The sequence below is a fragment of the Sceloporus occidentalis genome, unplaced genomic scaffold (assembly GCF_023333645.1).
Source record: "Sceloporus occidentalis isolate IW3139 unplaced genomic scaffold, rSceOcc1.0.p SCAF_23, whole genome shotgun sequence".
In the NCBI taxonomy this organism is placed as follows: domain Eukaryota; kingdom Metazoa; phylum Chordata; class Lepidosauria; order Squamata; family Phrynosomatidae; genus Sceloporus; species Sceloporus occidentalis.
Genome location: NW_028317003.1, coordinates 6201444 through 6219186, shown reverse-complemented (window position 1 = coordinate 6219186; position 17743 = coordinate 6201444). Strand labels below are relative to the sequence as shown.

Here is a 17743-nt window from a genome sequence, read left to right as displayed (position 1 = left end):
AACATAAACATTATTGTGATAGCACTGCATGTTATCAACAAGCTGCAGAAAAAAAAAACATTAGGTAGAGACAGAAAATCATAAACAAGATCTTAAAAAAAGCTATGGAAAAAAAATTCAATGGTAACGAGTGAAAAATAAATTGATTTCTAGTTCATGTGTATAGCACTGAATCAAAACTAATATCTGCTACTGTAAGTATTTAGTATTGATTTAACTCACACTGCTTACTAAAGGGCACCTTCAGTAGTTGATTATTTTGCCAGAAAAGAAAAAAAATTATAAAAAAGAAATTAAATGGGTAAAAGTAACATTCTGAATTTTCAAGTAAAATGAATTTTTAAGATGTTAGTCTTCAAAGCAATAAGAATAGAACTTGTGAGATGCTTTTCTCATCTTTTTAAAACAAAGTTGTCACCTATACACAACTGCACATCAGTCAACACTGAATAAAACAACTGCATGTATGTCAGGTTTCATTCACTAGAGCTTAATATTAAGTTGTCAAATTGGAGTTTGAAGTGAGACACAGGTGAAAATAGCTGGTTTTAACTCGCAAAAAGTTGGTTTAGTAGACTGAGATTTAACATTGCTATTTACTGTCAACATGGTTTCAAAAACTATAGAGCAGAACTGAGAACCGCAAGTGGAAACAGAGCTTAAGCGATTCCTCCTCTACATGTATTGTGTAATAAATAGAAATGCGTGCATGTGATGTGGGGAAAGTAATCTGAGATGAGGACAAACTTGTAAATAAACGCCCCTGAGTAACAGATATCCTTTTCAATCTGGTGCATTCTGACACCCTTTCTATGACGAAAATGAATACTCGAAGGTACAACATGTCAGAGTGGCAAGATGCAGAACGCTCATTCTCCTGGCAAATAACTTAAATTGAAATGGATGGCCACTATTTTCCCTATGTGGCTTCTCAGAGGTTGGGGTTTCTTGCTAAGGGCACAGTCTCTACAGTACAAATGGGCTGGTTGTGGAGATCAGAGATGAGCAGCACCCCTGAGAGATTTGTTTGGCAGCATGGAGACTTTAAGATATATGCATACCTGGGAACTTCTTCATTCCGGTTACCCGGAGACTTCCCTTGTGGGACACGGCCAGGACTGCCCACTGATGTTAAAGGGCAAATGGGTGGGGAGCGAGGTGTGTCAAGACCCTGCTCCTACGACCTGGATGATTTGTGTGTTGACACGGAGAAGCGGTGCTTCACCCGGAGATTTTCGGGTCAAACCTGGAGAGTTCCCAGGTATGGATATATGCTGCTTGAGAAGGTATGGATCAGGGGTATAGCTTCACCAATGCATAAATAAAGCATTCCAGCCCCTGTGTGCACTGCTTTGCAGAACGCCTTGTATATCATATGTAGGCCCTATCTTTGAATAAATACAATCAAGCAAAAACTCATTCCAGCCTGTTACTGGCCTCAGTAAACGTATGGTCAAGGAGTCAACTATGCAAAATGAGTACTTTTTTGTTACATAAAATGTTTTTTTTATTGTGGCATAATATTAGAATGTTTTGGTTATTCTATGAAAACAATTAACAACCTGACCTTGGTGGTGGTAATTTTCCTCTCCTTACTTTTTTCTGACCATTAACAATCATTTTTGAGCTAGCTCTAGTTATAATACTTCATAAACATGGCAATTTTTGTTTACAATGTTGGGGCAGACCGAGAGAACTGAAGCTAGATTTCATTTCGAGATTGACTGGCATGTTTATTTTATTTTTTATGCATATAAGCTTTAATAGGCATTCTATATTACACTCTGCTAAATTTTACATTTATGTAATTCTTGTGATCTTTAATAAATAGCTAAGTATAATTGAATTCTCAGTCCTTTCTTATAATTGTGTTCACGGCTTCATTTATTAAATATCCACATGTATAAAAATTAGATTTGGGTGGAGACACTTAGGGTGGAGAATAACCTCTTCTTAAGACATTAGATGGGAGGAAAGGTGTGAACCCATCACAAGTCAGAAACCACAGGTAAGGAGGGCCCTGCTCAAACAAGTTTACAATCTATAATCTCCTTTATACTCACAACCCTCACTAAAAGAAAACTGGCACCCTCAAGTTGACTTTGTATGGTTAAATTAGAATGGATCTGTGATGTTGGATCTACAATGATTTGTTTCCCCCTTTCCATCTCCTATTGTCAGGGGCGGGCTGGGAATTGACCCCCAGGCCGCCCTGAATCTTAATTAAACGGCCGCACAGCCGCCCACTGAAGTGGCCGATTCGGCCATGTCAGGGCCGCCTTTAATGTGGGGCAAAAGTCTGCAGCACCCGCAGTGGGCCGGCCACTCCATGGGCCGGCACACCGAGATGCTATTGCGGCAGTTAGACACGGCAGCAGCTTCAAAATCTTTTAAGCGCCCGGCGTCCATGCACATGCCGCTCTTCGTCCCGTCCCTTTGAAGACGCGACGATCAAGGGGGCGCACGGAACAGCTCCTCGTGACAGGGAAAAGAACATGTCAGAGAAGAGCAGTCTGCAGGGAAGGCAGCAAAAAAGTAAGTATTAAAAAAATAAATAATAATAGTTGGGGTGATAGGTGTAAGGGGACCCATATTCAAAGGAGGGGGCTGCCTTGGGACAACAATTAAATACAAAAAGGGGGTGGCTGGGGGGTATAATTACACAACAGTATGACTGGGGCATCAATACACAAAGGGGGGTGGGTGGCTGGGGGCACAAATGCACATGGGGGAATACACAAGGATGTGGGGAGAATACATTAAAACCGGGGGGGGCTGGCTGGGGCATCAATACACAAGGAGGAAAGACACACACAAAAAAAAACAATGTGGAAAGCATTTTTTTATGCTTTGTGTAGATTAACCCGTATTGATGCGGGTGTCGGTGTGGCAGAGCCTGTCCTGCTGTGTGTGTTTTCTATGTCGGTGTGGCAGAGCCTGTACTGGTGTGTTTTGTGTGTCAGTGTGGCAGAGCCAGTCCTGGTGTGTATGTTTTGGTGTCGGTGTGGCAGAGCCCGTCCTGGTGTGTATGTTTGGGTGTCGGCGTGGCAGAGCCAGTCCTGGTGTGTATGTTTTGGTGTCGGTGTGGCAGAGCCCGTCCTGGTGTGTATGTTTGGGTGTCGGCGTGGCAGAGCCTGTCCTGGTGTGTGTGTTTCTGGGTGTTGGTGTGGCAGAGCGTATGCTGGTGTGTGTTTGGTTGTCGGTGTTGCAGAGCCTGACCTGGTGTGTATGTTTGGGTGTCGGTGTGGCAGAGCCAGTCCTGGTGTGTATGTTTTAGTGTCGGTGTGGCAGAGCCCATCCTGGTGTGTATGTTTGGGTGTCGGTGTGGCAGAGCCTGTCCTGGTGTGTGTTTTTGGGTGTTGGTGTGGCAGAGCCTATCCTGGTGTGTGTGTTTGTGTGTCTGTGTTGCAGAGCCTGACCTGGTGTGTATGTTTGGGTGTCGGTGTGGCAGAGCCCGTCCTGGTATGTATGTTTTTGTGTCGATGTGGCAGAGCCTGTCCTGGTGTGTGTGTTTGGGTGTCAGTGTGGCAGAGCCTGTCCTGGTGTGTGTGTTTGGGTCTCAGTGTGGCAGAGCCTGTCCTGGTGTGTGTGTTTGGGTGTCGGTGTGGCAGAGCCTCTCCTGGTGTGTATTTGGCCATCTGTTTCCTGGCACTTTCATTTCTGTAGGAATAAATTGAACGCCCTCCTGAATTTGTAGTCACTTCAGAGGACAAAACTTTTCAGGGCCAGAAATAAGTGAGAGGAAAAGTAAAGGTTTTATATTTACTCTATTTCAATCGGGAACTTGACTAGACTTCCCCCCAGGCCTTAGGCTGCCAGCCCTCCCCTGCCTATTGTTGTATAACAATTTGATGGTTCTTAATGTAATAATTTAAAAAAGCAAAGTATACAGAAATATAATTTATACAAATAATACTAAGACAATTGAAATAGTCAAAATCTCATTTAGTAGGGACAAGAAATGGTGATAACCAATTGCTATTTTGCAAACATAAGGCATGGAAGAACAGTTGCTGATTACACAATTGTCCTGGCCAGATACGCTATAATGACCAATTTATCTACCTAGTTCATTTTCTGGTTTGTCTGGTCAACTACAATAGACATAACTATAATGATCTGTTTGTACTGGCTCAAGTGACAACATTAGATGTTTATACTTCTATACAGGGCAAGACGCTAAAGGGTCAACACAACCTCAGGTGACCACAAATTAACTGTGATGGAATACTTACGGTGGCCTGATCTGTTAGATTCCAGTGCTGAAATAATACAATTACACTGCCAATTACCAAACTCATGTGGATGCCCAGCTTAAGGTAGATAAAATACTGTCTTAATTGCCAGTAGAGGCTGGTTTTTAACTCTCTTGTCTAGACTATTTTCCAAATGGGTTGATACACTATGTTTTAACTGGTGAGATCACGCAGGGTTTCCATCGAAAAAGCTATTCATTACAAGAAAATTCCCTTAACCTTTCACTACAAAATGAAAATCAAATCAAATCTGATTTTCTGTAAAGGGTGTTTTAACACAGACTAAATGAAATAATGTATTTTTCAAGCCAGACTATATTGTGTCTAAGTAAGTTTAAATCATCTAATTTATGTCTATAGTTTAGCTCCAAGCTCCTTTAATGTAATTATTTTTTTGTGTCCATACAGACAAACGTCATACATATGCAATGTTGGTGAAACGGATGTAGAACTTATCAGCTCAAGCCCACTAGAATTCTTAAGGATCCTGACATGGTCTATCCACAGTGATCTATGTGGTTTTCTTATCTGCTGTCTAGACCTGTATATACCGGTATGTAGGGTATAATAGACCACTTTCCAAGAATACTAAAAGGGGGTGTGTATTATATCCAAGTAAAAATGTGTTTATGTTGCATGATCGCTTCCTGACACAATTGCGGTATTGAAGGTGTTAGAAATATACGACAGTACTGACTTGGAAGTCAAAGGTACTTCCAGGTCAGTTACTGTCAGTTACATTGTGTCAGCAGATAACTCTCCTCCCATCAGTGAGAGTCAGAGAGAGAGGGCTCATCCAGGCCATATGTTAAAAAACACACACATTATTAATAAAAGTAAATATTTTATTTGATAATTATCTGATTACTGATTAATGACATTTTAACTCAGTGATTATTGATCGGATAGCCTAAGTTCGTCACTTGTGATCTGATAGTATTTACAGATTTCTTATTTTACAATATTTTATGATTATTTTTTATGTTATTATTATATTTTATGATTAATAACTCTATAGGTCACTGATCTTTGACCAGCATACCTGGGATTTTTTCTGGGTTTGGCTGCTTCTCCAGTTCTCCGGGTCAACACCTGAACCCTCCAGGTCTTGACACACCACACTTCCTGCCCATTTCCCCTTTAAATGGGAATGTTTCCCACCATGTCATCAGGAACACCCACTGATGTTGGTGGGAACGTCCACTGACATCAGATGGAACGCCCTCACGGACGTCAGCAGGACTGCCCACTGTCGTCAGTGGTACCACTAGGAATCCTGGCCACTCCCTGCAGAGCCCACAAGTTCCTGGGTGTGTTGATAAGTCTCCAGCCAGTGACCAAATCTATATACACAGGTGCATATTATACCCGAGATTTTACTTATGTTAAAGACACATAAATCCTTCTATTTAATCAACTAAAAAAGATATATATTCATATATGGTTCAATACTTTCCTGCATTTTTATGATTATGAGGAATAATAGTACTACAAGAAAGAAAGATGAATAAGAAATAATGATTTACATAACACCATCATATTTTGCAGCATCATACGATGGGCAAACAGAACATAACATGTAGCACAAATAACACCGCACAAAAAATTCTGTGTATTGTACTGTTTACAAGCAAGAGACCAGAAAACTACATAAGATAGCTTAGTGTCCCATTTAACACTCCCCCCCCCCATGTGAATGCATGGAGGGATTCAGCAGAACCCATCCGCTATGTATTTGCTCTCCTTCCCCACCCCCAGATCCTTGGCTTGCGGGAAATGAGCATTCTGCTGAACACATCTACAGCTTGCCAGTGCACTGTACTCAATGCTCACCTCCGGCACTGGTTTATCTGGGAATCCCAAAGGGTCTAACAACACCCTCCAAATTCATTTCTGTAGGAGCATGCTACTACCAGTGATTGGCTTAAAATTGGATCAGTATGCTGCACCTCTAGAGCTGCAGCTTCTCCTATTAAGTTTTTTGTTTTTTTTAAAAAAGGATGCATATCAAAGTACATGCAAAGTACTTTCATGTATATTCTTCATTGATGGAGCTGCATAGAGACACTGGAGTTTACCCTTTAATATTACATGAGAAGAAGTACACACTGATTTGATTTCATGTTTTAAAACTAGGCTGTTGTGAAAATTCAATAAATTAACATGTTTTGAGTGGATCTCATAAACTTGATCTCAGTAATTAAACAGAATTCTGGAATTGTTGGATCTTTTCTAAGGGAAAATAACAAGAAACAAAACAAAATAAAACTTTAATCCTAGAGCAAAGTTTTCTTAATAATCTTCTATCATTAACTCTGCCAGTAGGCTCTCTTCCAAAAGATAATGGAGAAGAGAGTGAGCAAATACAGTCTTTTCAACCATGAACAGATGTGAGTCTATATACCATGCCAGGCAAAATAACATCTCTCTGGGGAACCTGGAGATGTACTGGGCAAGATATCAAAACCTAAACCTAACGTAGATAGAAACAACTATACAAAATCGATAATGGCAAAATAGAGACAAAAGGTTCAGGCTATCAAAATAGATTTAAGCAGACTGTATAGGTCTTTGTCTGAAACCACAATAGGAACCTCCAGCTCAAAAATATAAAGGGACTCACACTGAATATGAAGCTTTACCTTAAAATGTGCTCTTTAAGCCACTACTATTTATAAAATATTAGCAGAAATCGAATACAGTAATGCTGAATTCAATTATAGTTAAATGAAGAATTCAGCATAATCGTCACAGTGGCTGGTGATCCTTCTCTTCATATACAAAATAAATATTTTTAAGGAGATTGTAGAAGAACTGTTTTTATCTTGACTTAACATTTAAAAGTGGTTTATTAATGTTTGTTTATTATAATAAGAAAGCGATCTTGATTTCTGCTTTTGGGTTTAGAGCAGAATTTCTGACTTCCTTCTGCTAACTTGAAGTTCATTAACAGCAAACAGGAGGAAAAAGTTGTGTATCATAAATTATATCTCCCAATATTTCCAAAGGGCAAAAAGGCACATGTTTATACCAGGGGACTCTCAGGGCTTGACGTGTAGTCTCTGCATAAAGCCCTGCTTCCCTGGGTCTCCAGGTCATTTTTCTGTTTCTCCAGGCAGAAACATCACCAGAGGAGAGAGTTCTGGGTAGTGATTAGAAAATGGCAATACAGTTTTTATACACATTATTGTGACTTTTAGGGCTGTATTACACTGTGATATGTTGGTTGGTAGAACAACCAAACATTTTTAATGTTTTTATGGTATTCCCTAGAATAAAAGGTAATAGGGGAGGGAACAGAATGAGGGCTTCATCTCTGTCTAAACTTAAAGACAATACAGTATTTTTAAGGATGACAGTATTTTGTTACCGTACCTTTGAGTTTGTACATTTCGCCACTGGCAGAATATACAATAATCATGCAAGGTGATTCATCGCTCGCAGAAATCACAGATCCTGTTAAAGACAGTGACCCTCTTGGCTTCTGGTTTTTACTTGATTCCATCACAAAATACTGCAGAATTCCAGAGTCAAAATCCAACACGAAATATCTAAATAAAGAAAAACAGATTATATGGCCTTCTTCTAAAAATGTACACTTCCAAAGAAAACTGTATATATATTAATAACATAGAAAGTTGCCCACCCTTAAACAACCGCCCAATTAAAACCCACACCTTAATAGTTTAAATGGGGTTTGTCACTTTCCCAAATCCTACATTTCACTAAATAAGCCCATCTGGTATTTACAGATTCAAGTAATACATTTACCTTTTGTGTATGTGTTGGAGAAAGGTACCTTAACTTACCTCTCTCAAGATCTACATGATTATTCCCTCCATTAACTTATCTCTGTCCTATGGTCAAGTTGCTGATTTCATTCATTCACTTATTCAGGAACTTGTAAATATTTGTAAGGGTGGGTGAGGAGAAATGAAAGAAGTTCAGGACAGGAAATGGATGAGATTATGCTGAACCTGCCACTTTGAGTCACAAAGTTTGGCTTCCATGAGATCTCCAAAGTCATTAAACACTGACTGACAAACAAATAGCACAACCTATAGGTAGCTTTAGTAAATTTACTTATATATTCTAAAATCTGCCATGTCACAACATCTAGTTCTGCTGTTATCCCAAATTGTTACTACCACAACTGCTGTGGGATAGGATACAATATGGAAGAAGACTTTAGAAGCTTGTTAGGGAAACACAAAATTGAATAATTGTTTGTATTCATACTTTGTACCAATCAAACTTCCTCCTTTGGTTTTATCATTCCTATACCACAGCATACCTTGAGTTATAGCACAACATGTATCTCTTCTGCTGACACAAAGCATCGGATTGCAATAACTTTTCTTAATCAGATTATCTGTCTTCTACTGAATGCTGGAAAAACAACCAAGCCACACACATTTGAATGTTTCCAGCTACATGTACGAAATCTTTTCACTTTTGGGACGTGTGTAGGTTAGAGGTCTATTAGTTTCATAGATTAATAGTTGTCAACGGGTCCCGACGTATACCAAACAATGTGCCAACAGTCAGTAATCAGGCTGTTGTATTTGTACTACCACTGTTTTCTGTTGTACATGTGCAGTACAGGCAGTGTACAGACATTACAACAGCACCACATAAAGATGTTTTTACGTTAGGAAACAAAAGGGCAGACTAGATGGGCTGAATGGTTCTTATCTAAAGTCAAATGTTACTGCTGAGAGCCCAAGAAAAAATACGGTACCATATCAAGTAACTACTCAATGCATCTCTGTGTTCCAATACTGACCTCTGCACAATCTAGGTATGAGAACATTCATACCAGTGAGTTTAAAGTTTCAGACCAAACCTTAGGGTTGAGCAGCCCACTCTGCCACACAGGTGCCTCATTAATGGTGTCCATAGAAGGCTTTAAATTGCTGGAGAGTCTCATTGGGTTAAATTGCAGTGCAGTCTCATCAGCTAATTGGTAAGCAATATTGCCATATAGTGTGATGGAATCCCCTATATTTATGCCTTAGGTGTTTTTTGAATGGTATTTGCTAGGTATGCACTGAATTGCTTTGTTTTAAGATGTTAATATGCCCCAAATAAATTACTAGCAGCTTAGTAAAGGAAATCACAAATTTGATTGTGTTTTGGTGCGCCTTTATTTTCTCCAAAACTGAGACACTGCAGCATACCAAAAGATGACCCAGACAGATAAGATCCAGGTTAGAAAATAGGCTCCCAATTTAGAAAAACAAAATGTCAACTTTTATTTTTTGTCCAATATGAGAAATTAGAATAGATATGAAATAATTGTAAAAAAAATGGTTTTGACAAGGCTGATTTCGTCTCATTTTGACAGAATTGCAGGATGAAAGCATATCATGAGCATTACCCTGTCACGGTTAGTTGAACAAGCAAAGCGAATATGCCTTCGCAGTATTGATCGTTCTGCCAGGAGAACGGCAGAAAAATCACAAAGGAGAGGCATAGCAGTATTGTTAATGCCATGTTTCTGAGAGGGTAATCAAACATGTATTCAAGAGGAACAAAAAAGAAAATGAAGGGGATGAAAACCTGATCTAAATCGATTTAATAGTTTCATAGTGTTTCATCCCCGTGCTATATCTACCTCACTGTGACATATCTCCACCAAATAGCTGCCACTACGTAATATGACCTGGTGAAACTTGTTAGAAAGAACTGTGGTGGGAGTTTTCATAAAACATTTACATAAAATAAAATTGTATTTCTGAGCAGGGTATGGAAATGATCTCCTGTTTAATAATGTTATTCAAGCTACTGGTACAATGTCTTCATCCTCATTGAGATGCTCAAGTGCCTGCACCATTGCGTTCTGCATATTCAAGACAATTCATATTGTTGAAATGAAATAGATTGCAAATTTCAACATGAAATGTCTTTGTCAATCATTATACCATAGCTGAGATACTTTCAATACAAATACATTGCTACAATACTGAGCAGTGAAGATGCTTCGTTATTACTTATTGAGCTTTGCTGAAAGTAATAAATTAAGTTCAACAATGGAATTTTACTTATATGCCAACTCTGATTTACTGAAAGCCTGAAAGTTTAAATTGTGTCCACAAGCAATATATAAATGGGTTCTATCCTTGTGGGTCCAAAGTCCATAACAATCTTCATATTTCCAAATGGCTCCCTTCACTGTGAACTATGCTTTCTTCACGCTTGGCATTAGCCGTTTTATACGTGGCTACATTTAACTTGAATTTCATGTAAACTTTAGGAGGTTCTCTAAATCAATGGTAACAAAAGACCATTTTAACAATAGATGTATGTAAAGCTAAAAAAAAAACATATTCTATGGTCAAATTAAACGCCTTTCATATGTAGGACGGTAAAAATTATTTGGAATTTGAATAATAATTTTAGGTTCTTAATTATACACACTTCTTCATACAACAACAATAAATGTGATACACAGAATAATGACAATAGCATGATTAAAATTCTGTTTCATATTATAGTCAGTCTGTTTGTTCTAAGGTGCATTGCGCTTCAAGGGACACTCCAGGCTCACCAATGAAGACTGTGTATTAAATAATTTTAATAGCCATTCCTTAACCTGTAGGTAAAAAATAAAGTGCTCAACCATAAGAAAAACCGCGGTCTGGTTTACCACAAACAAGTCTGGGTATAAGAAGACATGTTTTTTTCCTTCTTTTCTATTTCTGTAATTATACTAATTATACAGAAAATTGTAGGAAATAATCTACAATACTTGACTTCTAATATATTGAAAACTTGCATATCCACAGGTATGGTGATATTAAAAGCTCTCCATCTCTCCTTTCATGTGATTTTCGCTGAAAGGGAAAACATATTTTTGCATTAACATACACAATGTGATTTCCAGACAGTGCTTCGTCTGGAAAAGTAATCAGTTTGCATGATGCTTTGTTGTTACTGTGAATTCCATTACCTGGATCCCATTATATAGCTAGAGCCTCTATTTGATATTCCATGCAGCTGGATCTCAATTTCTTTGAATAATAGTACTTTCTTCAAGAAGGGGACTGTTATCAAACTTTGTTTTTTTGGTAGTATAAAAATGTAGGGTGTGTTCCGCACAAAATGTTTAGTATAAATGTATAGTGGTTCTGAAGCCTTGCCCAATATGCAGCATCACATATACATATTGTGGGGGTCATAAATGAAAGATACAGCAATGCCTATGCGCAAATGTCCCCAACTGACTCAAGTGCAGAGAGGAATGGCAAAAACAAGATTTCTATGTATTTGCTTTTTCCCCTGGAACCCACTGCCTGAAAATGATGGAATTTCTGTATTGGGCATAGTGTACTCATTCGGGTATATTTACTAGACTGCATCAGGTGAGTGAGATGAAACATGTAACTTCACCGACTTCAATGGATTGTCAAACTAGGTGAGTTTTCTCTGTGCAATGGGCTCAAGTGGCCATCTCAAAATATTACATAGCCCTTCCTCCAGCAAACTATTCCAGAAATGCAACATGTTAAAAGAGGTATGTTCCTACGGTGTCTTGTTTTCAGGAGCTATGCAAGAGGTTTCCTTGACCATTCCCACCCAGCCCAAGGCCACGTTAGCTAATTTCTGCCTACGGTTCTGTCTTTGTAGAGGAGTGGCTTTGTGAAGGGACAGGGCTAGCCCCAGGCAGCCTTTAGTGGGTGGGAGAGTGGGGTGAAAGTGGGCAGGGAGTGGGCATGGTCAAACACCACTTGTGCTTGGAGAAAGAAGAAATTGATCCTGAGACCCATGAAAGCATGTCTTCACCTAAAGACTCAGAGTCAACCCAAGGGTTCTTAGTTGTGAGTATTGCCATATTCAGAATGCAAGTGTGCCATTAGCATTTACCGATCTTGGAGGGTCAGCAACAGCTCCTGGTAAAGTTAAAAAGTGAACAGGGCAAACAGTGCTTGTTTACTAAACAAAAAACCGGCATTGGAAAAGCAAACACTGTTTGCTTTGTTTATCTCTGAAGTACAACTTCCAATAGATAAGTAGCGCAACCTCCCAGTAGAAGTGGTTCTAATACAGTAAGGCCATAATACAGTGAGGGAATATAAACCTGCATGGGATAGGCATAAAGCTATAACGAAACTAAGACAAGACCAAGGACTGATTAAGGATTAAGTCTTTACATCAGGACAAATGGGTAGACTAGATGGGCCGAATGGTTGTTATCTACTGTCACATTCTATGATTCTATGGACATGACTGTCTCTTTAACCTGGTGTTAAATATTTTAGCTATTTCAAAATTACTTGCTTTATATGGTGGAAAAAAACACATATTTTGGCATTGCACAGGTGGAGGCAATCAAATGCAATTTCCTTCTCTTATTTTAGGTTGTTGACTGTTTAAACAACTGCCTTACATATGCACCTTCAGTAAAGAGAAAGGCTGATTTAATAAGCTTGTCATTTTTAATATTTAAATGCCTTTGAAATGTACCACATCATTAGAGGAAACACCTGGGGATACCAGATGGCTGTATAGAACTAATCACCCATGTAAAATCACAATATCCATTGCATTCACTTGAAAAATCATGCAATTTCAATTTAAGAGCACCGCTTATACATACTAACCTGTACATAAAAAAAGAAAACATTTTGCACTTATTTTAGCAGCATACTTTTATATCGCCTTTATTTTTTTACTCTTAGGGGGATAATGTAGATTCATGACAAGTATATAAAAAAGCAGAGTCGTTTGAATGGATCTATCATAAGTAACTTTTTTTCAGGGTACATATAAGGTCAAAACTTGTTTCCATTGTTTTCACAGAATTTAAAATTATAGTCTGTCTGCCTTAATGGTGAATTTAGCTAAATAGTTACAAATGAGAGAGCAGTTAGTTTGTCTCATCACAGTTTGCTGCAGTTACTAATAATACAAGGATTTGGGGATGACTGTCCCTTTAAATAAGTGTTCAGTTTGTTAATTTCACTTAATAATCAACCAAAAACATAGGTATGTGTGAACATCAGGGACGGGACATAATAAGTAGAATCAAATGTTTGTCTTGATTAATAAAAGTAATTTTTTCCCATTTTTTGTTAAGTAGAATTATAGCAAACTATCACATATATGTAAAAAAGTTTCATTAATAGCTGGCTGTGAGGAAAATAGAAAAAAACCCTTTGGCCGAAACACATCTCCATTCATATCCTATGATCAGTCAGCTCCAGCGCTGGCTCTGTGAATGCTTCAAGCAGCCAATCAGTTGCAAGGATCATTGGACTGAATAGCTTCAGCTTCTGCCTCTGTTAAGTGCTTTTTTTTAATAGAATGCATAAAGGACTTTAATATGCATTGTTCTTCATTGGTGCTGTCAGGGACGTTAAACAGTTTCTTTAATGATGGTGTTATTTCTTGGGCTGTTTCTTGGACTTCAACATGGCATCACGATCTATTGGCAACATTTCTGCCATTACTGGATGCTCCCTGCTCCTTTTGTGGTTAGTCTGCAGTTTCTTGTTGAATGTGTATTTGACAGGACCGTTTTTTAAACCCTGCATCCAAATTACTTTTTGTAAAAAACGTTCATGTTGCACAGTAGCATCTTGTTATAAACACTCCGATTTTGATTGCCCCGCTTTTGCTTGCTTCCTCTACTTGTTTACAAATCACAAATCGGTCATCTTGGGATGTGTGTGGTGGGTGTTGATGTAACAAGAAGACACCAAAATGTGTATAATTATTGAAATGTCAAGACCATTCAGCTGCACAGATCACCAAAATTGGCAAACGGCTAGGACAGTATAATACAGTGAAGGCATTGTTAATGTTGTGACTATTGTGTCCCAATGGCGCGTTGTGTTCGCTAATCCAAGTTTAAATTTAAAAGGCTAATTGATCATTAGAAAACCCTTTTTCCGGTCTTCTATGATTCACAAATATTTTTTATTCAGTTTTCTTTATTATTGTTCAAACTCCATAGGTATTATATAAATGGTATGCCAGACTAATATCACGAAAGAATGTACCTGTATGTTATGTATTACAGATGTATATTATGCCGTACTGTATTTATTCAATACTCTTAATATTCTTGATTAATAATGTACTGTGATCTGACCATACTGTTAACAAAATAAAAAGATATTACATAAAGAAAACAACAATGTGACCCCAAACATTTGAATGGTGGTATGTGTGTGTGTGTGTGTGTGTGTGTGTATTAGGACAAAGAAGCAGATCTACTTTGAAGTTATATACACACATGTATAATACAACCCCAGGGACATTTTAGAGACAATTTGCTGCTTTTACAACAAGGTCTTTCAACCTGTCATTGACCTTACATTGCTTAATGTCTATAATCTAACTTTAATATCATCTTAAATGACAAATGAGACGCTTAAGTTTATACTGAACAGGGTTCATATTCAAAAATCACAGAGAGGCTTTTATTCTTTATAATTTGTTTCACAGCGTTATTTTCAACTGATGACCTTTAAGTGACCGATTAGATGTATCTACCTAAAAACTGTGAAATCAGACTCAGCATAAGAAAATTCATATTTTCAATGTTGCCACTGCATCTGTGCTGGTTGATGTGATAGATGCCCCAAATGCCTTGATGCAGAACTTGACTACTACCACTACTTAGATGCCGCAAGCCAATGCAAGTAATATTTTTTAAAAAATTTGTCACAAATTATACAAATTAATCTGGGCCTTACATTACACTTATACTAATGTACAGAGCCATGTTGTATTGAAACATTGTAGTTTACCTATCATTGCACCTGAAGCCAGCAGGTTAATTGGAAAGCTTAAGTACCTTAACAATTTTGGTGATTAAAACTTATGTTATCTCAGGATCCAAACTACACTCACAAGAGGGTCGGCTGGCAACGTGGCTCAGTAATAAAAATCCCAAAGCGTGATGTATGACACACTAAATCTTACTGGTTCTATACAATGTCTATAAATACCCAAAAATAAGCACAGACAAGATTAAGCCATCGTGTATTTATTGTTTAAAGTTCACTCCAGACACACAGTGGGTATACATGGAGTTGCAAGTAAAACAAATCTTTAATCAGTGGCTCATAACCCGAGCAGCCCAGCCCAGAGCCTATTGTCCTCTTGCCCCACTTGTCAGCCATTCCCCTCACTCAGTCTCCATTACTAAGTGAATCCACTAGTGAAGTGTTTCTTCTTGGATTGTCCATGTTCCACTGACTCCAGTAGACTTATTACTTAAAGAGTGAAGAGACCAGACATCGCAGAGTTCCTTCCAAATTCTACAGATGGCTCAGCTTTAGTATGATGGTTTGGTAGGATACCAGCATTTGGAAGGAACCAAGAAAAGTTGAACTGGCAAGTCCACTGAACTTTTTGGCTGAAGAGTTGAGCTGAGATTGTCCAGCCTCACACCAACATTGTCCTTCTGCATGCTCATCACTTTTTTGATTAGGAAAAAAAATCTAAATTTGTTTTTAGAAAATGTTAAATGTAAAATGGTCAAAACATTTAAAAAACGATTTTTGACTGAACACTACAAATTCCTGGGTTTGGAATTCTGCTGGGTATTTGAGGCTACAACACTCTTGTACTGTAATATTTTTACAATAAGATTTTTGTCAGATAAAACTTTACTCAGGGTCCTGTAATCACTTATTTACTAACGATTTTAAGTTCAGATTAATATACAAATAATTTAATGAACACATACATAGCTTTATACCAAGGATATAGTTAAATTAACAGAGATAACAGGTCTGTCACAAAATGCCATTGTGGAACCAAAGAAATGTAATGATGTGTACTAATTACAGCTGTTAATAATATTTTAATTCAAACAGCTTACCAATGAATCTTTCCAGTAAGAGATGGGCTAAATGATGGGCTAAAACTAATACCAGTGAGATAATACTTAATGCCACCCAAAGGAAGGACTGTCTCTGCACAACAACTAAAATCGATTGAGAGGAAAACAAATCATTAGTACAAAATAAACATACTGAGGATGCAGTTGACCACTCACTGGCCTAAAATCATTAGTGCATCCGAATTTATCTGAACCAAGAGGTCATTTAGAGGAAAAGAAAAGAATGCCCTTTGATCTAAAAATGGGGTGGGTATTATAAATTAGGTTTTACAGCTTGTCTTAAAATTTCTGATTTAACACTAAAAGAACTGGCATAGCAGTAACTGAGCATAAAACAACCGAGCACAAAATGAAAAGTGAAAAATCACTGCACGGGTGAGGCCAAACTGGCATTTGACAAGTATGTGAGCATGGCTTATGCACACTGCTAGATGTCCCAGACTCAAGCCCAACACCAGACATATCCTGGCACCTCAAAAGGGGATATACACTAAATTGAGTTGTGTCTGCTAAATATGTCCCCATCGTTTCGTTCTTGAGTCCTTCTAAAGTCCTATGCTGACTGGGCATAGGGTGATAGTTCCCGGGCACTTGTCCTTGATCTGGTTGGTTTTATACACAATGACCTTACTCCACACTGGCATATGACATTGTAGGTAAGTGGGAAGGGCAAAAGGTGGGCTGAATTGGGTTAAGCCTAGGGCAGCACCCAGCCAAGTCACATCTCTGTGAACAAGTGTAGGCTTCAGGGTATCCTTATTTGTTTTTGTTCTCTTCAATAAAGTTGTTTAGTTCAATGCAAAATAATAGATTTCATCAATTTGAACTTATTGCATATGTTTTCTCAACTGATTGCTGGTCAGATCTAATATAAAACCATGTGATTTTAAACACAAAATTACCGTAATAGAAATATAATAACTGTAATATCCCCGTTCCATAACTTATAACTAGGGCTGAAACAACGAATAGATAAAATCGATAATAATCGATAACGGAAATCGTTGTCGAAGATTTCCGTTATCGATTAATCGAGTGATCGATTCGTTGTTGGAGCACTCGGCTCCTTTTACTTACCTCCGCGAGCGTTCCCCGCTTCTGCTACACGCTCTGCAGTCTCCGCCTTCTTTTAGCTACGTGACGGATGTGACGCGCTTCAATCAAGAGTTCAATAAAGTTTTAAACTTGAAGGTTGGAAGTGGAACGAGTCCGTAGCGGAGGTAAGTATTCTTTGTCTATGTGCGAATGTCTATGTGCGAATGTGTGGGTGCACGGCAGAGTGGAGGTGGGGGTGCATGGCAGAGTGGAGGTGGGGGTCCACGGCAGAGTGGAGGTGGGGGTGGGGTTTCAGGGGATGCAGGGTGTGAGTGTGGTTGCAGGACAGAGTGGGGGTGGGGGCTAGTTTTGGCAGACCAGGGTAGGAGACTGGGTGCAGGGCAGAGTGGGGGTGGGGATGCAGGGCAGGGTGTGAGTGTGGGTGCAGGGCTGGGTGGGGGGGCAGGGCAGGAGACTGGGTGCAGGGCAGAGTGGGGGTGGGGATGCAGGGTGTGAGTGTGGGTGCAGGGCAGAGTGGGGGTGGGGGGGATGCAGGGCAGGGTGTGAGTGTGGGTGCAGGGCAGAGTTGGAGACT

General features: G+C 38.8%; 1 protein-coding gene across 1 annotated transcript in view; it reads right to left on the bottom strand.

Annotated features, from left to right (window-relative positions):
* Positions 1-17743, bottom strand: part of LOC149300749 (oxysterol-binding protein-related protein 10-like) — a 132940-nt gene that overhangs the window by 78383 nt on the left and 36814 nt on the right. The window contains 1 exon segment of the mRNA XM_089484789.1: positions 7632-7807. Coding sequence (XP_089340915.1) covers positions 7632-7807 — 176 coding nt within the window.